This window comes from Mirounga leonina, unplaced genomic scaffold (assembly GCF_011800145.1).
Source record: "Mirounga leonina isolate KUSES-001 unplaced genomic scaffold, KU_Mleo_1.0 Mir_53, whole genome shotgun sequence".
Lineage (NCBI taxonomy): Eukaryota > Metazoa > Chordata > Mammalia > Carnivora > Phocidae > Mirounga > Mirounga leonina.
The window spans coordinates 4,064,964-4,083,534 of record NW_023270807.1 but is presented as its reverse complement, the minus strand read 5'-3'; the positions used below and the strand labels follow the sequence as shown (position 1 = coordinate 4,083,534).

General features: G+C 52.4%; 1 protein-coding gene across 3 annotated transcripts in view; it reads right to left on the bottom strand.

The window, feature by feature from the left end:
• Positions 1-7,938, bottom strand: part of FGD2 (FYVE, RhoGEF and PH domain containing 2) — a 23,134-nt gene extending 15,196 nt beyond the window's left edge. For 2 of the 3 annotated variants that reach the window (XM_034990651.1, XM_034990652.1), the window contains exons 1-4: positions 7,700-7,938; positions 3,805-4,039; positions 2,108-2,188; positions 1,261-1,409 (exon numbers count right to left, since the gene is read on the bottom strand). In XM_034990651.1, the coding sequence (XP_034846542.1) occupies positions 1,261-1,409; positions 2,108-2,188; positions 3,805-4,039; positions 7,700-7,764 (530 nt within the window). In that variant the 5' untranslated portion in view covers positions 7,765-7,938. The remainder of the gene's footprint in view (positions 1-1,260; positions 1,410-2,107; positions 2,189-3,804; positions 4,040-7,699) is intronic. The other variant, XM_034990653.1, reaches the window with a different exon arrangement.
• Between the last annotated feature and the right edge of the window lie 10,633 nt (positions 7,939-18,571).

Genomic DNA, 18,571 nt, shown 5'->3' with positions numbered 1-18,571 from the left:
AGGGCCGGAAGGTCAGGCCAGGGGCTGTGACAGCAGAGCGATGAGGGGCCCCACGATCACTGAAGCTGGCCTGCCTGAGTTTGATTCCCAGCTATTCCACTTACTCTAGCTGTGTGTTCTTGGACAAGTCACCTAACCTCTCTGTACCTCCACTTTCCCATTGGGAAAAAATGAGAATGATGGTAGGCATAGGGTCATCTTTAAAAACAACAACAACAAAACCCAGGGGTGCGTAGGTGGTCAGTTGGTTAAGCGTCCGACTCTTGGTTTTGGCTCAGGTCATGATCTCAGGGCCATGGGATCAAGCCCTTCATCCAGCTCTGAGCTCAGAGCGGAGTCTGCTTCAGATTCTCTCTGCCTCACCCTCCTGCTCACTCTCTCTCTCAAATAAATAAATAAAATATTTTTAAAAAGATCTTTAAAATAAAAAAATAAAAATAACAAAACCAAACCAACCATTTTATTGTGAAAAACTTTAAGCCAAAGTAAAGGAAAAAGAATATAATAATGAAACCCTAGGGGCACCTGGGTGGCTCAGTCGGTTAAGCGTCTGCCTTCGGCTCAGGTCATGATCCCAGGGTCCTGGGATCGAGCCCCGCATCGGGCTCCCTGCTCCGCGGGAAGCCTGCTTCTCCCTCTCCCACTCCCCCTGCTTGTGTTCCCTCTCTCGCTGTGTCTCTCTCTGTCAAATAAATAAATAAATAAATCTTCATAAAATAAATAATAATGAAACCCTATATATCCAACACTGGATTTAACAATTACAGACATTTCTGTTTGGTTGAAGAATTTTAAAGGACACCTCAGTCCTCACAGCATTTCTTCAGCAAAATACATAAAGCAAGTAATTCCATCACCAAATGCTTCAATGGTCGTCTCTGAAAATGAAGAGTTTCTTGCATCATCGCAGAGCAGGTGGGTTTGAAGATTCAGTGAGTTCATAGGTGTGAAGCCCAAGGCCGGGAGTGTAGGAAGCCCTCAGTTAGCACTGGCTCTTTCCACTGGCTCCGAAGTCCCTCAGCCTAGTGGGGACTTGACCCCTCCCCTCCCCCAGGACACACATACACACACACACACAGCCCCTCAGCGCTCATGTGTCCAAGCCCCTTACTGTGAAGACAGACTGAGCCCAGAGGAGGAGACTGTCATGGCTACACAGCAAGCGTAGGGGGCCAAACAGGCCAACCCCTGTGCCCTGGGGGGCAGCACCCTGACCCGGCCGGGGCTGCAGGGCTCAGGGGTCCGTGGAGGACCTCTCACCAGTCGTCCAGCCGCCGCTGCAGCTCTGGGAGGAAGAACTGTGCATGGAACTGGTAGATGGAGGAGATGTTGGAGAAGATGAGCCTGACCACATCCTCGGGGAAGGCCTTGCTGCCGCGGGCCTCCCTCAGCAGCTCCTGGAAGAACACCTGCAGCCGCCACGGCCAGTCACTAGGCCCGTGGCAGAGAAGAGCCACCCGCACACCCGCCCAGGGGGAGATGGGCACAGCCTGGGGGTTTTGAGGCCACTCCGCAGTCTACTGGATGTTTTCGCTTTTTCAGTCTCCCATCATCCTCAAAACAGCCTCAGGAAGGGATAGAAAGGGCTGTATTCTGGCCACTTTACAGATGGGCAAACGAAGGCCTAGAGGCTCAGGGACTTGGCCAGGGGCTGGCAGCTGGTGAATGTCAGAAATGGGCCCATCTTGCCCATTTCCAAGGTCTTGGACTTCACCAAGCTAAAGATCCTGTTCCAGATGCACGAATATTTAACCTTCTGGCTTGGGGCTTTCTTAAGAATGTGTGAAGGGGTAATAATGGTGAGGATTTTGGGCGTGGGGGTGAGAGAGGAAGATGCTGTGTGGGGCCGGGAAGGCCATGTGTGCTCTGCTATACGTGAGGCCAGCCCAAGTACCAGGGCTGGAATGGTAAGTGGCATGAATGCCCTAAAACCTGATTTCTGCCCCAACTCCAGCCAATGGGGGTAAAGGACTGAAGCTTCTCGGATCACATCCCAGGTCCTAACTCTCAGCACCGGTGAGGCGTACAGAAGGGACAACAGAGGTGGGGTGAGGAGACCTGGGTGCTGAGGCTCGGGGCAGGATAGGGTGGTGTTCTGACCACTGACCTGGTCTAGTAGATGGAGGCGTGCCACATAGGCCTTCTCTGTCTCCAGGAGCTCCTGGACGATCTTCTTTTCCTCAGGCTCCTGCAGGTGGGTCGAGGGGGAGAAGGAGAAGGAGAGAGACAGCTTTGGTCTCCTCTGATGGGGACCCCGGGTGAGTCTCCAAAGATGTCCCTGTGAATGCCCACCGCCTGGCGCTCATGCCCTCCCACAATGCATCTGGGCTGGTGCTGGGATCACTTTAACAAAGAACGGAGCAGGAGAGAGGCTGTGCCAGTTCTGGGCCTAAGGCCTAAGAGGCCTGGAAACTTCTTGGAAGCTTACGGTGTCTTGGGAGTCATGAACCACCACATCTGGAGGTCTGGCTGCCCTGATGGAGAGGCCACGTTGAGAGGAGAGGCCCAAAGACCTCATTCATAGACAGAGAGCCAAGGGCCCAGCCGTGCCAGCACCCCAGCTGAACCCAGCTTCTACTGTCCCTGCCCAGGCACCAGGCTTGAGAATTGAGATATCTTGGGACTCCAGCACTGGCCACCATCTGACTGCAGTCATGGGAGAGACCCTATTATGGACTGAATTGTGCCCCCCTCCCCAAATCCATAGGTTGAAGCCCTAAACCCCCAATATGACTGTATTTGGAGATAGGGCCTTTGAGTTGATAATTACCGTTAAATGAAGTCATAAGCGTGAGGTCCTAATCCAATAGGACTGGTGTCCTTAGAAGAGGAGGGACAGACACCAGGAGAGTATGTTCATGAGGACACAGTTAGAAGACAGCCATCGATAAGCCAGGACGAGAGGCTTCACCAGAAATCGACCCTGCCAGCACCTTGATCTTGGACTTCCAGTCCAGAATTGGAAGGAAATCTAGTTCCGGTAAGTCACCCAGTCTGTGGTATTTTGTCAGGCAGCCCCAAGCTGACTACCACAAGCCCCAAGTGAGACCAATAGAAGAACCATCCTGGAGCATTCCAGTCAACCCACAGAACTGTGAGAAATAATAAAGTGTATTCAGCCACCACATTTTGGAATGCTTTGTTATGCAGTGACTGGTAACCAGAACATACTACTATGATCACCCTCCCCATTTTATAAATGAGGGAACAGGCACAAAGATGTTAAAGTGCTTTGCCCGAGGTCACACAGTTAGGAAGCAGAAGAGTTGGGGCACGATCCCTGGCAGTCTGGCTCCAGAGTACCCGGGATCATACAGCCTAGCCCTTAAACTCCACAGATGACCAAACCGACACCCTGACCAGGGAGGTGACCTGTCCAGGATCAGTCTAAGGGCAGGATTAGCACTAATATTCCTGGACTTGGATTAATCACCCCCTCGAAGGAGGATTATTTGCCTCCTTCGGTGGGTAAACTGAGGACACACCTGGGAAGGGTACCAGGTTCACAAAATGGAGACCATTCTAAATTGTGTGGCCTTGGACAAATTCTTAAAGCTGAGTTTTAATGTCCTTGCCTAAAAGACTCCCACAGTGAGGGGGACTGAAATCATGCCAACAGTGGGGTGCATTGTAGGCATTTAATCTAAGGCCATTAAGAGGGGAGAATCTAGCTTTCAACTGATCTCTGGTGACACAAGACCCCCACTTGGGGAAGTGCTGGCTTTGGCTGGGAGAGAATTTGCCGGGAGGAGGTCAGTGAAGGGGTCCCCCCAGCTCCCCACTTCTGCTCTAGCCCTCAGGCACCTGCATCCCTGGCCCAGGGTGGGTCCCAGGCTGGCAAGATTTCCTCCAGGCCCCACTGGACAGCTTGTTCTTCAGGGAGCTCAGGTACCTCCTGCTGACTGTCCTGGGCTCGGACCCCTCAAAGGTCTCCCCAAGGTTGGGCTCCTTCCACGGCTCTGCAGGTGGGGGATGCCTGCACCCAGGGTGGCAATGTTCAATCTCCAGCTTGCAGACTCTGGATGCTGCTCCTGGAGTCCTGAGGTGAACAAAACAGATCTGAGGGTTTCCTGGCTATAAAATAGGAAGAAGGATAGCAATTACCTGGTGGGGATCGAGGGGTGGTTAATGCAAATCACAGGTCTGAAGTGGCCCCGGAGTGCCTGGCACTCAGGAGGAATTTGCTAAGTAAAAAAAACATCCACTTCCTTCCCCATTAGCTTCTTGGAGGGAACTCCAGTCTTCAAAATGAGTCAGCATAGACTTTTGTTTTCTGTGGAACTACATACTTCCCTCTTTAAAATGCGATGAGGAACCCTCTGCATACAGTGCTTTCTAAGTGGCCCCAGATCACCCTCACCTGTACGCCTCACATCTGGTTTTAGTCTCTGCAGCAGGAAAGGCCCTAAAATCTTAGTAACTTATATATGGAGAGAAGATGGGAGCCATGGAACACTACAGGAAGGGCAGAGTTGCTAAAGCTGGGGCTTTCCAATGGGAATTGTGCCCTCTCTATACCTCTAGTGGGGGGAAAAGCCAATCTGGAAGCAGTTTCCTTGTTCCTCCAGGAATGGGCCTTTGAAGTGTAACTTTGTGTGTGTTTATCCTACCTACAGGGTCTATAGGCTAGTTAAATTCTTTAGATAACAGAGGCCACGCTTACTGAATATATCCCATGATTTGGGTTGTGCCCATTCCCTTTGGTATGGAAAGGCTTGCAATGAGACAGACGGGCTGGTTGGTGGAGGACACAGACAGGTACAAAGTCTCTAAAACTCTGAGAAAGGTTTTCATTACTCTGGTTTTGCAGCTAAGAAAACCGAGGTACAGACAGCCTAAGTAACCCTGCAGCTAGGGGGTGGCAAAGATGGGATTCAGATCAGGCATGCTGGCTCCTGAGCCTTCGCCCTAAACTGCCCCTCCCCATTTGAGTCAAGGAGAAACAGGTCCAGAAGGTCAACATATCCGCCCCAAGTCACACAACTGGTTGGCGGTAGAGAGAGGATTGGAAGCCAGTCCCCAGTGGCTCCTCATGGGCTCTTCCACCCCTGTCTGGCACCCCGGTGCCCGGTTCCTCAGCCCGCGGAAATAGCTGGGCCTCAGGCTTTCTGTTCTACATTTGGTTTCAGCTTCTGCATTTCCCGCCAAGTGCCCCAGGCCAGCTTCTGTTTCCTTTTCACCCCTCAGTTTCAGATCAGCTAAGGTGCTAGGAGACCTCACAAGAAAGCCAAAACCAAGGCTGCTGGCACGGGGCCCCTCACATGGTAAGGGGTGGCTCTCACCCTGCGGACAAGGCCTCCTCTGACCCCATTCTGGTCTGCGGGCTGCCTCCTCCTGCCCAGTGTTGCCTGGGCACAGCACACATGCCGAGGGTCTCCACCGGGCATGCCTGGGTGGTGCTCTCTCCCCACACCCCAAGGGGCGGGTGGTGGGCCAGGATGGCGGTGCCTAGAGCTGTCCTCGGTGCTGAACTAGACCGTGCTTGGCAAAGAACCCTGGGAGAGGTGGGGTAAGGTCAGCAGCTCAAGAAGCTGAGCTGCCCTTCTAGGCCCACATCTATGCCACATCTGCCATGAAGCCCACAGAAGTCTTTGTCTGCTCTGAGGGCCCTCAGCACAGGATCTAGACTCCTCTCGGATATCTATTGTCTGTGACCTGGCATCACAGTAATTCCATGAGCTTCACGTCCAAAGACAGAAATCCTCCCGGCAGGGATCATTCTTACAGCTCCTGTGTCCGCCATGGTTCCTGGGTGATGCTGTGCTGTGCCACCCACCCACCCCGTCCAGGACTGAGGCTCCCTTCCCCCAGCTGCTGGCGGTATGGTGGCTGACAGCCGTGGACTAGGCCGCTCTCTGGGAATTGCCCTCCCTAGAAGACAGCTGCCTCAACCCAGGTCAAGTCCATATCCAATGACTAGTCCATGTGGACTTGCTTTTGCCTCAATTAGAACAACCTGAGGGACATCTCAGCTTCAGAGCTCCTTGGGACAGGATGGGGCCTCTGTTGCAAGTACGCACAGTTCAACTTCTCCCAGTGCTGCATCTCGCACCTGGCAGGTGTCATTCTGAAAACTATCCCCAGTAAATCTACTGAAGCAAATTTCTACCTCAGAGTCTTTCCAAACAGTCCCTAACATAGTCCTGGGTTTAAGAAATGCCTGCAGAGGGACACCTGAGTGGCTCAGTCAGTTAAGTGTCTTCCTTCAGCTCAGGTCATGATCCCAGGATCCTGGGACGAGTCCCACATCGGGCTCTCTGCTCAGTGGGGAGCCTGCTTCTCCCTCTGCCTGCAGCTCCCCCTGCTTGTGCTCTCTCTCTCCCTTTCTCTGACAAATAAATAAAATCTTCAAAAAAAGAAAAAGAAAAGAAATGCCTGCAGAGTAGATTAATGTCACACAGACACAGACAGACAGACAGATAGATAAACACACACACACACATACACACACCACCCCTGCCAGGGCCACCAATGACCACCATACATCTGGCCCAGTTTTTTTTCCTTCAGATGGAAGCCCCTACCCACGAACCTAAAGCCTTCTAAGCCTCCCTGCCTCTCTGTACACCCACTGTCTCATCAAGAGATGGGAATAGACATAGACCTACCCTCAGGAGGCTGTTAGATAATTTTTTTTAAAAGATTTTATTTAGGGCGCCTGGGTGGCTCAGTTGGTTAAGCGACTGCCTTCAGCTCAGGTCATGATCCTGGAGTCCCTGGATCGAGTCCCGCATCGGGCTCCCTGCTCGGCAGGGAGCCTGCTTCTCCCTCTGACCCTCCCCCCTCTCATGGGCTCTCTCTCTCTCATTCTCTCTGTCTCAAATAAATAAATAAAATCTTTAAAAAATAAAAATAAAAAAATAAAAGATTTTATTTATTTGACAGAGAGAGACACAGCGAGAGAGGGAACAAAAGCAGGGGCAGTGGGAGAGGGAGAGGCAGACCCCCCCCCCACCCCCGTAGAGCCGGGAGCCTGATGCGGGGCTCGATCCCAGGACCCTGGGACCATGACCTGAGCTGAAGGCAGACGCTTAACAACTGAGCCACCCAGGCGCCCCAGGAGGCTGGTAGATAATTAAATGAAAAAAAGTCACACAAGTCACTTAGAACAGTACCCCAAAGGTAGGCTGCTGATACATCCGGGTTTGCCTAATAGTCTCAGCTTTTCCTATTGCCCCCTCCCCTCTGCCAAAAAAATTTAATGGCATCCACTTCCAGTTTTAACTGTGCCCTGATTTGAATTATAAATTATATGGCTGTCCTACTTATAAAGAGTGCGTGCTCGGTAAGTTATTACTATTATTTCTGAGGGAGAGACAATGGGTGGAGTCCTGCAGCCCAAACGCTGTGCTGGGCCCACCCACGCTCACTCATAACTACACACATTTGGACGCTCCCCAACATATCTGTGCACACACCTTCCCCGCCGCCCAGCTCCTGGGGCCTGACCACACTCCTCTATGCGGCAAGGAACCCAGGCCCTGCCCAGACAGGAGGAGGTGTCCAGGATGGGCCCAGAGAGAGAACTGCTCACTGTTAGGGCCCAAGGCAGCCGGGGCACTGATCCTCAGCCTGGAGACTGGGAGGGTCTGTGCTCCAGGGCCTGGCGGTGGGCAGAGGGGGGTCCTGGCCAGACAGAGGAGCTACGGGAGGCCACCAGTTGGCCCTGGCAACCCTTGCCACCCCCACCACCCCATACCTGCTGTTCTCAAACACAGTCACCAGATTGGACACAGATGCCAGCTTCTTACTTTCTCCCTCCATTCTGCAGGCCTCCACAGTGGTCCCCAGCCACCCCTGAAGCAGGGAGGGAGGCCTCCAATCAGCACCCTCAGCCACCCCCACCTGGGGTCACGGAGGGGCTAAGGCATCCTGGAATGTGCCCTGGTCTTTCCAGAGGGCTCAGTAAGCCTGCTCCCGGCTTCAGAGGAAGGAAGGAGGAAGTGGTCCCAGAGCCACAGCCCCGAAGGGGAAAGACCGTACTTCCTCACAGAGGGAGGAGCCCACTCGGGCCCCACCCCTCCCTCACAGGGTCTGACCTTTCACTCCTGCACACCTCATTCCAAATGCCACCTTAAGTGGGCAACGGGGCCCAGAGGTAGTTTCTGGAGCCAGCCCATGGCTGATCTTGGCCAACCATGCTTTCGCATAAGGCCCCGTGGATTTTACTTGAGGCTTTCTCAGCAACTTCTTTTCTGTATCTGACCAGCTGCTCACTGCTGTGAGAAAACCACTTTTTTTTTTTTAATTAAAAATAGATCACAAACCTGTTAAGGGCTGGCAGGGAGGAGTACAGAGCTGTTCTCGCCTCCCCACTGGGGCTCTCATTTTAATGGCTGACCCGTCTCCACCTCCTTGCCCCAGGGGAGAGCAGCTTCCTCCCTGAAACTCTGACAGTAACAGCTAACGCATACTCTTTTTAGTGCTTGAGAAGCATTTTCTCATTTAATCCCACAAGAGCCTTATGAGGCAGGCCCTATTACTGCCCCCATCTTACAGAAGAAAAAACTGAGGATCAGAGAGATCAAGTAACTTGACCAAAGTCACCCAGTAAGGACACAAAAGAAGTCAGATTTCCAAAGCAAAGGTGAGCGGCCTACAATTCCAGCAGAGATTTGGTTGAGAACCGGAATGACCACATTCTTGCTGCAACATCCTCAAACTTCCCAGCTCTTAGCATGCTGGGTTGTCTCTGCTGGAAGCTTCCTCTATCACCCAGTCTCCCAGCCCTTCCACAACAAATGCCCATCGCCTGTATTCCCCTGACTCCAGCCTTACTGGCCTTTAGGGCTCTCCCACTGGGTTCTAGTCTCACTGGTCCTGAAGCAGGCCCCCCCATTGAGACTCGTCTTTGTCGTGGAGCGTAGGGACTGAGCCTTAGTCATCTTGATACGCGATATGCCTGACACAGCTTCATGCCCCAGCACCTGTAAACCCCTGGGTCCTTACACACCCACCTGCCCCACCAGCTCAGAGCTTCGCCTGAGCAATTTCTTCTAAGCAGATGCCTGGCTCCTCCCCCCAACCCTGAACTTCACTAATCCTCTTCACTTTTTTTTTTAAAGATTTTATTTATTTATTCATTTTTCTAAAGATTTATTTATTTGAGAGAGAGAAAGGGAGAGAGAGCATGTGGGGGGAGGGGCAGAGGGAGAGAATCCAAGCAGACTCCCCACTGAGCACGGAGCCCAAGGTGGGGGGAGGGGGCTCAATCCCACCATCTGAGCCGAAATCAGGAGTGGGATGCTCAACCGACGGAGCCACCCAGGCGCCCCAATCCTCTTCACTTTTTGTTTTCACTTTTTATTATGGAGAATTTAGAACACATGCAAAAGTAGACAGAATAATATAATGCACTCCCATGAACCATAACCCAGACCCAACAACCCTCAACTCATGGCCAGCCCTAACTCATCTGCAGCCACATTCACTCCCCCTTATCATCTTGAAACAAATCCTAGATGTCAGATGATTGCACCCATAAATATTTTGGTGTGTATCTAAAAGATAAGGAGACATATATATACTCACACGCACACATCCATATATGGTAATATTTTTCTATTTATGCATACATACATACATATGTTATATACATGTATATGTATATACATAAAACAATATTACCATACCCCAAGAGAGAGTTACCAGTAATTCCTCAATATAATCAAATACTGAGTCTGCATTCAAAGTGCCAATTTCCTCATAAATGTCATCTGCTATGGACTGAGTCCTCCCCTAAAATTCATCTACTAAGCCCTAGCCCCCAAGGTGTCTATATTGGGAAATAGGGCTTTCAGGAAGTAATTAAGCTTAAATGAGGTCATATGAGTAAGGTCCTTTTAAGGACTGGTGGCCTTCTAAGAAGAGCAATCTCTTCACACCCACCTCTCCCCACAGCCTGCACACTCTCTGAGGGGAGGCCATGTGAGGCTAACCTGGAAGAGAGACCTCACCTGAAATAGAACCCCAGTGCCTTGATCTGGAACTTCAAGCCTCTAGATTGTGAGAAATAAATTCGCGTTCTTTTTAAGCCTCGAAGGCTGTGGTATTTTGTTACGGCAGCCTGAGCAGACCCATCCATCATCATTTTTTTTTTTTAATTAGGAGCGAGGGGCACCCAGCTGACTCAGTCAGTAGAACGTGTGACTCTTGATCTCGGGGGTTGTGAGTTCGAGACCCACATTGGGGGTAAATAACTTGAAAAAAATAAAAATAAAAATCAGGATTCAAATAAAGTCCCCATGTTACAACGTCCCATCTATGAACTCCCTTTCCATTCACAGGTTTACTTCATTCTTTTTGTTTTCCCACACAATGCAGCTAAGAGGACACTGGTTGCTGGCCCTACAAGTCCCGTGGTCAGGACTTTGCCGATTGCAGGGCTGACCCCTGGATTTCCTATCCATGGTGGTTCGGTCCAGGGGCTTGCTTAGATCTAATCTTTTTTTTTTTTTTTAAAAGATTTTATTTATTTGAGAGAGAGAATGAGATAGAGAGCATGAGAGGGGGGAGGGTCAGAGAGAGAGGCAGACTCCCTGCTGAGCAGGGAGCCCGATGTGGGACTCGATCCTGGGACTCCAGGATCATGACCTGAGCCGAAGGCAGTCGCTTAACCAACTGAGCCACCCAGGCGCCCTAGATCTAATCTTTAAGCCCCACTTTTCCTGGACATCCTTCCAGGTCTGGGGAGGCCTCTCTCCTTGGTGCTCCTCTTCCCTCGACTGCAGGACCCAGTTGCTTCCTCTGCCTCCCGCCAGACTATACACCGGCTCCCTGTGGGCAGGGCATGTCCCCAGGCCCGGATCCCCAGCCCGGCCCAGTGTCCAGAACATAGTGGGCCCTCAGGGGGCACGTGGAACGGACAAATGTTACACCCTGAGCCCAGAGGCTTGTCTCAGCCCTCAGTGCCTTGGGCTTCTAGAGCGCACTCTAGGCACGACCTGCCCCTCACGTGGAGCTGGGAGAGTGCACAGGGGCATGGGCAGGAGGCCACCTGCACGGGCCTCAGAGCTGCCTCGGCCCAGGAAGGAGAGCCATGATGCCCGAACAGTCTCGCAGGGCTCGGGCTCCCTGGTGCCCCCACTTCCCTGACCTCAGCCCCTCACTGCCGGCCTTCCTGCCTGACTTGCCTCTCACCTCGGCAGCACCCGAGGCTCCACGCAGGCCCTGTGGCCTCACTGACCCACAGCCTGCACCACCAACTCAGAACCTAGCCCCGGGCTCCACAGGCACCTCTTCCTGCCCTCCCCCCTCAGCCCGAGTATGCCCAACACCTTCAGGACATCACCAGGGGCACGCCCCACCTCACCGCCAACTCAAAGCCAGAAAAATCCCAATTCCTTGGGATGCCCTCAAGACCCTCCCAGTCTGGCTCTGATCAACCTTCCCAGCCATTTCTGCCAGGTCTGGATTGTGATCTTGAGCGGTAGCTCTGTGCTATGTCACCTGAACTGAGCGGAACCCAGTTCCAGAATGTTCTCCCCGGCAAACTGACCGTGGATTCAGGAGGGGCTGCCACCGCCATGCTGGCTCCGGAGGCCATGCCAGGGTAGCTCACACTTGTTGAAGCGGGTCTGTGGGTTCTCCACCCAGCTCCCTCAGCTTATCTAGCTTCCGGGACAGCTGGGCGGTTAGCTCCAGGACAAACGGTGCTGGCTGCTTCTGCAGGTCACCTGGGTCATCGAGGTTGGGGGCTTGGAGGTGGCGGCCCGTCCATCCTGCAGACCCCCAGCTCTTCTTCACTGGTTCAGTCCATTCTTGCTTCCCCCATTTCACATCCGTCTTCCTTTCCCCACTGCTCGCGTGAGGAGCTTAGACTCAGAGGCATCGATTCTTTTAGTAGCTTCCCTGGGGCGCCCGGGTGGCTCAGTTGGTTAAGCATCTAACTCTTGATTTCCTCTTGGGTCCTGATCTCAGGGTTGTGGGACTGAGCCCCAGGTCGGACTCGTGCTGGACGTGGAGCCTGCCTAGGATTTTCTCTCTCCCTGTCCCACTGCCCTTCTCCCACCCTGCTTTCTCTGTCAAAAAATAAAAATAAAAGATTCTCTTTAAGTAGCTTCCCTGTCATAGAAGGTCAAATCCCATATCTATCACTCCTGGTTGCTCTGATTCTTTCGTCAAATCCAACCTATTTGCTTTGGGCCAGTAACTGAGCTTCACTTCTCCTCATGTGTGAAATGGGGATCATTAGAGGGCCAACCTCCCGTGGTGGTTGTGCTGATTAAATGGGATAGTAACATGTAAGGGCTCAGAGTAAGGCCTGGTACAGAGTAGATACTCAGGGAATGGTGCCTACAAACATTCTTGCTCCTGACCGAAGACCTTTGCTATGGTTACCCCCTGTCTTGACCAATCAGTTCCTTTTCCGTGGAATGTCTCTAATCTGTCAACAGCCTGTTCGCTTCCTCCAGGAAGCCTTCCTTGCTACCTACCACTGGCATTCCTTTCCCTCCTGAGAGACCTGGTGTTCCTCTCTATTTATTTTGATCTCTTCCGCCCCACATTATTAATTCATGCATGCAGTTACCAAGTATTTCTTGAGCACCTACTCATGTGTCAGACTTAGGATAGAAGTTATAGATGAAACTCAGTCCCTTGCCCTTTAGCTCATAGTTTAATGAGGAAGATGGGCCTGTTAACCACTAAAATATAATGTGGGAAATGCTTTGAACAAGGGACCAAAGAAAGGGCATCAAAGTCTGCAGACAATAGTGGGTGCTATTAAGGAAGTCTTCCTGGCAGAGGCAACCTGAAGGGAAGGATGAATTAACTCTCCAGGTGGACAAGGTAGGAAAAGGCATTCAAAACAAGGAATAGAAGCACCTGGGTGGCTCAGTCAGTTAAGCATCTGACTTCGGCTTAGGTCATGATCTCGGGGTCCTGGGATGGAGCCCCTATCAGGGTCCCCATTCAGCGGTGAGACTGCTTGTCCCTCTCCCTTTTTCCCATCCGCCACCCCCACCCCCGCTTTTGCTCTTTCTCTCTCTCTCAAAATAAATAAGTAAAATCTTAAAAACAAACAGAAGGAACAGCATGTACAAAGGGGTGTGGACTTGAGAGACCAAGGCTAGACCGGGAAGAAGAGCAGACAGTCTAGCACATCTGGGTGTCCTGGCACTGGGGAATGGAGGGACACAGGCTGAGGGGAGCCCAGGGGTCTGGCCCTGATGGGGCTTTGTCTGCTGAGCTGAGGTGATTGTGAGCCAAGGGGAGTGGGTACAGAGTTTTAAGCAGAGGAGTCCCTGATCCTCTGGGCAGGAACACATCTCCCTCTGAGTGGGGGCAACATCTCCAGGGCCCTTGGGGTCCTTGGCATGGGTAAGTCTCATGTTTTCACTCCTCTGCTTTCAAACCCTAAGGAGGCTGGAAGAGCTCAGTCCCCTGCAGCCCAGACAGGGGGAAAGCTGGAGGGACAGAGGCAGGGAGGGATGCCCAAGCAGGAAATGCAGGGCTGGGCAGTCACGGCCAGCTGTCAAGACCGCTCTGCCCTGAGAGGCAGAGGACTTTGTGTGCAGACTAGAGGCATCCAAAGGGTCTCTTACTGGCAGCCCTGGAACAGCAGGGGGCATTCGGGGAGAGGGGGCTGCCAGGGAAGAAGTGTCAGAATTTAGGACCTGGATGCTGTGTGTGTGTGTGTGTGTGTGTGTGATATGTTTGTGTCTGGGGTGTGTGGATGTGGTGTGTGTATACGTGTGTGCACACACAGGAAATCTCCAGGGGTTCATAAGGGCATAGCTTTTACACGGGGGATGAAGACTCCCGAGGGGAGCACTTCTCTTTAGCGAGCCAAGGCCAGGAGGAGACAGACCGGTGTGTTCCCAAGCATCTGCCCCAGCCCCGCCCCCGGCCTCAGGCAAGCACAGCACCTGCTGAGAGCTTAATGGCCTGTGACAGACAGGCTGGCGAGCATGGGATAATGTGACTCCAGGGAAGATGCTGGCAGCCAGCTGAAACCTGCTCTTGACGCTGGTGCAGCCTTGCCACCCCACCCCGTGCCTGCCACCTCCAGCGCCCCCTCCCCCCCATTTGTCCTCTACCCCACTACCGGTCTTTGGGAGGCCCTGTGTGGGGGCGGTTGGGGGGGAAGGGGGCGAAGAGGCCACACCACCCGTGTCAATGGCCTGCCTTGCCAGTCCCTGACTTAGGGGGAGGAAGCGGAAAAAGCTACATCCCTCATAGACCCCTGTCCTCCCCCAAACAGCCAGAATTGATTGTCCCACTTGTCCCTTGGGCGGAAATACCACCAAAGCCTTCTTGGAGGACTCGGTGCTGCCGCCGGCCCCCTTCAGCGGGCGTGGGTGCCAGGCCTCAGGTGGCCGTCTGCCTTCCTGCCCGTCACCTTTCCCAGAAAGCCTCCCCAATGCGGCTGCTGTACACCCCTGCCCTTTGTGGTCTGGGTGGTCCTCCATGTTTTCGGGGTGTCATTATGCAGAACCACTCAGCCCCGAGGGGAGCACGGGGAGGCCAAAGCAAACTCCGCCAGCGTGTGCTAGCCGAGGGCTGGCCGCCGGGGCGGAGGGGCTGCTCTCGGGCCACGGAGTTGGCTGAGGACAAGACAGCAAATGTGTGTCAGCCCTGACGTGGGTGGCCGCGGGGACGTCAGTGAAGAACAGAACAGCTCTTTCTTCTTCAGCGTGCAAACGATCAGGTTCCCAAGTTGGTATTCTCGCGGATTGGGCAAGGTTTGTGCCAGGCCCTGGCACCCACCCCACTATTCAGGAAGGACTCAAGGTCACCAGAGGCGGCATCAGGTGGGGCCACGGGAGGCGGCCTGGGAAACCTGGAATGAAGAGGGAGGCGCGGTTGTGCAGGAGACAGGAGATAGGCCCCTGGGAGGCTGCGAAGGGGCAGAGGGAGGGATTGTGTTTCTGGGGGAGTAGAGGGGGGCCTCTCCGCAGAGCCAGGGCCTGGGCGCCAGAAGGGAGCCAGCCGGGCAAGGCCAGAGCCCAGGAACGGTGCCAGGCCGCACCCGAGTGGACGGCCAGGGTGTGAGCACACGGTGAGCATGTGGGGCCTCACACCCGGGGTCACTCCTTTTCTCTCCACACAGCTGTGGGCTTTTTCTCGAGGACTGCTGGGGCCTCCACAGCAGCTCACGGGGAAACACGAGCGGTTTGGAGAGGACTGACAGGCTTCTGAGAGGAAACAAGAGAACAAATTGTTCCTGCACAGCCCGCTGCCCTGCCCATGGCGACCTTTCTTCCACGACCCACTTCCCAACCTGAGCTACCTCTTCCCATCTTCCCACACAACAGCGGGACTTCTTCTCTGCCTGTGAGCCCCCCACTAATGCACCTGCTCTGTTACTAAGCTCCCTCTTACACGGTTCTGGGAGTGCTATTCCATAACCCCCCACGCACAAGCCCACTCAAATCCAGTTCTCCCATCAAAGAGCGGCACGATTCCTTCCTTTCTTCCTAACAGCTTTCTCCCTTCCTCCTTTCCAACAGACAGCCCCTGTCCTAGGAACTTGGGAAAAGACAACAAAGGATATGCCCAAAGCTTGCCTGAGGCCTTAGTCCTTACAAAAGCCTGAGAGGGCAGGACCTCGGCTTATTTATCTCTGGGTCCCTGGAAGTGAGCACAGTGCCTGCCACGTAGTAGGCCCTTCCCAGATCTCTCCTGAGTTGGCAACAGGACATTCTGAGCACGTCGGAAGGGGTCGTGGGAGAGTGCAGGGTTCTCTTTCCTCAATCTTCTGTCCTCTCTGAGTTTGGCTTTCGGTCTCCCCCAGCTCTCTCCTGAGTGTTCCAATGTGAATGAGCCACCACCCTCCCCAGGTCTCCACAGGGCAAATCTGAAAGAAAGCCTGGCTGAATGTCCACTACTCTAGTCTTAGTTTCCCCCACTATTTTCAAAAGCTGCCTTCCACTGGTCTGCATTAGGGATATGTCTAGTTTACGTCTCCCTGGGAGTCATAGCCAAGGCCACAGCCAGCAGCCTACAGGCCCTACCTACTCCCTGACCTCATTTCTACCACTCTTCCCTTTCTCACTCTGCTTAAGCACTTGGCCTCCTCTCTGCCTTCCAACCTGCCAAATGCTCACTTCAGGGCCTTTGCACTTGCCATTCCTCCTTCCTAGAACTCTCTTCTGCCAGATAGATATCTGCATGGCTCACCCCCTCACCTCCTTCAAATCTCTGCTTTAATGTCATCTTCTCACCAAGGCCTTTCCTCTTTCCCACATACTCCCCAGATTGTAACCCCATCACACATTCCCAGTCCCCCTTCCCTGCTTTATTTTCCTCGCTTCTCACTTTCTCATATACTGATTTTTGGGTTATGTGTAGTGTCTGTCTCCCTCACTAGAATGTCAGTGCAGGAAGGCAGGCGTTTTTGTCTATTTTGCTTACTGCTATATCCCCAGCATCTACAACAATGCCTCGCCACATAGTAGGTACTCAATAAATATTGGTTGAAAGAATCAAGAGGAATTTTTACTTTCTGTCCCTCTTGAGCTCTCACAGGGCAGAAGCTCCAGGGCATCCAGCTGCCTGCCTTGTGAGCCAAAGCTCATTCTGCCTCTGGTCCCTGCTGGAACCCCAGCCCCAGTCTTCTGGACCAGACGCCTCTTCCACTCCATCCCCAACAGCAGGGTTGGGGTAAGCCACACCTCCTTCACTGCCCTGCCCCTTTATTACAGGCAGGAATGGGAGTTACAACCTGAGAAGGGAAGAACACTGGCCACTGCCCATGACTTTTCCCCTAGTCCAAGGGTAAGACACCCTAAATAGTGCTTCCTGAAAAAAAGAAAAGGTGCACACTGGAGTTACCAGTATGGCTTTCTTAAAACATTTTATTTTTTATTTATTTGTGTGTGTGTTTTAAAAGGTTTTATTTATTTATTTGACAGAGAGACACAGCGAGAGAGGGAACACAAGCAGGGGGAGTGAGAGAGGGAGAAGCAGGCTCCCCACTGAACAGGGAGCCCAATGCGGGTCTCGATTCCAGGACCCTGGGATCACGACCTAAGCTGAAGGCAGACGCTTAACGACTGAGCCACCGAGGTGTCCCTAAATTGGGGAATTTTAAATGAAACAGCCCCATCCTTTCACTTAAAAATCCTGATGCTGCCAACATGTTGCTAATCCCCGTGATAAAGTCGCTACCCTGCTGTATCTCACAAGGCTGACCCCATTACGATGGTCAGGATTTCACACGATCGCTTTGAGGCAGCGTCCACCATCCTTCACATTCAGGATAGTAGGAAATTGCTGGTTTCTGAACCACACAATGCTTAACAGCTGCTCGCTCAGCTCTGTCAGGACTCCCCTGAAGCTTCACAAGAAAGGCTGGAGTCCGTTCCCACTGGCTTGAGCAAGTCAGTCGTGCCTATCTCTTCCCAACTCCCCGCCCAGGGACATGTCACATTAGCAGCCTGAAATCAGTCACGGTGAGAGTACTTCCACCTCGTGAATTGGCAAGTGCTACAAATCGGAATTTTTTTCTTCCTAGAGGACCCGTTATCGAACAGACCAGCATGCTACTACATACAAAGATTCAGACTCTGCCAAGGGCTGGTAGGGAAGCAGGAGAGAAGGGAGTCGTGTTGTTTTTCTAGTTACATAAGGACTCACATGAATGTGTACAGTTGACATTTTGACAGCACCTTCCCCTAGATACCCACTAAGAGGAAACAAGAATCTTAGTCCTGAAATAGTTTTTCCTCAAGGAATCACGGTCATACAATAAAATGCCCAGGTTTTAAGAGTACAGCTTGGTGAGATTTCCCAAGGGCATCCACGTGTGTAATCACCACCCCAATGAAGATGAACGCGTTTCTACCCCCCAGAAAGTTCCTCATGCCTCTTTCCAGCCGTTCCTTCCCCATAGGCAGCCACTGTTCTGATTTTTATCTCCGCAGATTAATTTTGCCTGTTTAAGAACGTTATATAAATGGAACCATACAGCAGGTGTTCTTTCATGTCTGGATTATTTCACTCAGAATAATGTTTTTGAGGCTCATCTGTGCCTTTGCCTGGTATCAATAGCTCTTTCCTTTGCATGGCTGGATAGTCTCCCATTGAATGATACCATCTCTCTCTCTCTCTCTTTTTTTAAAGATTTTATTTATTTGAGAGAGAGAGAGTGAGAGCGAGAGAGAGCATGAGCTCCAAGGAGGAGGGACAGAGGGAGAGGGAGAAGCAGACTCCCTGCTGAGCAGGGAGCCAACAGGACCCTGGGATCATGACCTGAGCTGAAGGCAGCCACTTAACTGACTGAGCCACCCAGGCGCCCCTGAATGATACCATCTTAATCCCCAGATTCACCCAAAGCTCTGGACAAGGGCCCATTCATGTTTGACTTTTATGGATTGCAGCAGAAGAAACTTCTCCCCATCTCTTAGGACAAATAGATGTGGGCCATGAGAGATTCAGATAGATGCACCTTTCTCTACCGAGGGGAGAATGGTAGGGCAGAGCACAAAGCAAGCAGGCATTTGATCCTTTGACACCAGGGTGAGCACGATGCTCAGCAAGATGCCACATCTCCCCATGGTGCAGAGGCCCTTAATTCCCCTCTCCACATCTGCACATTTCTTTTTTTTTTTTTTAAAGATTTTATTTA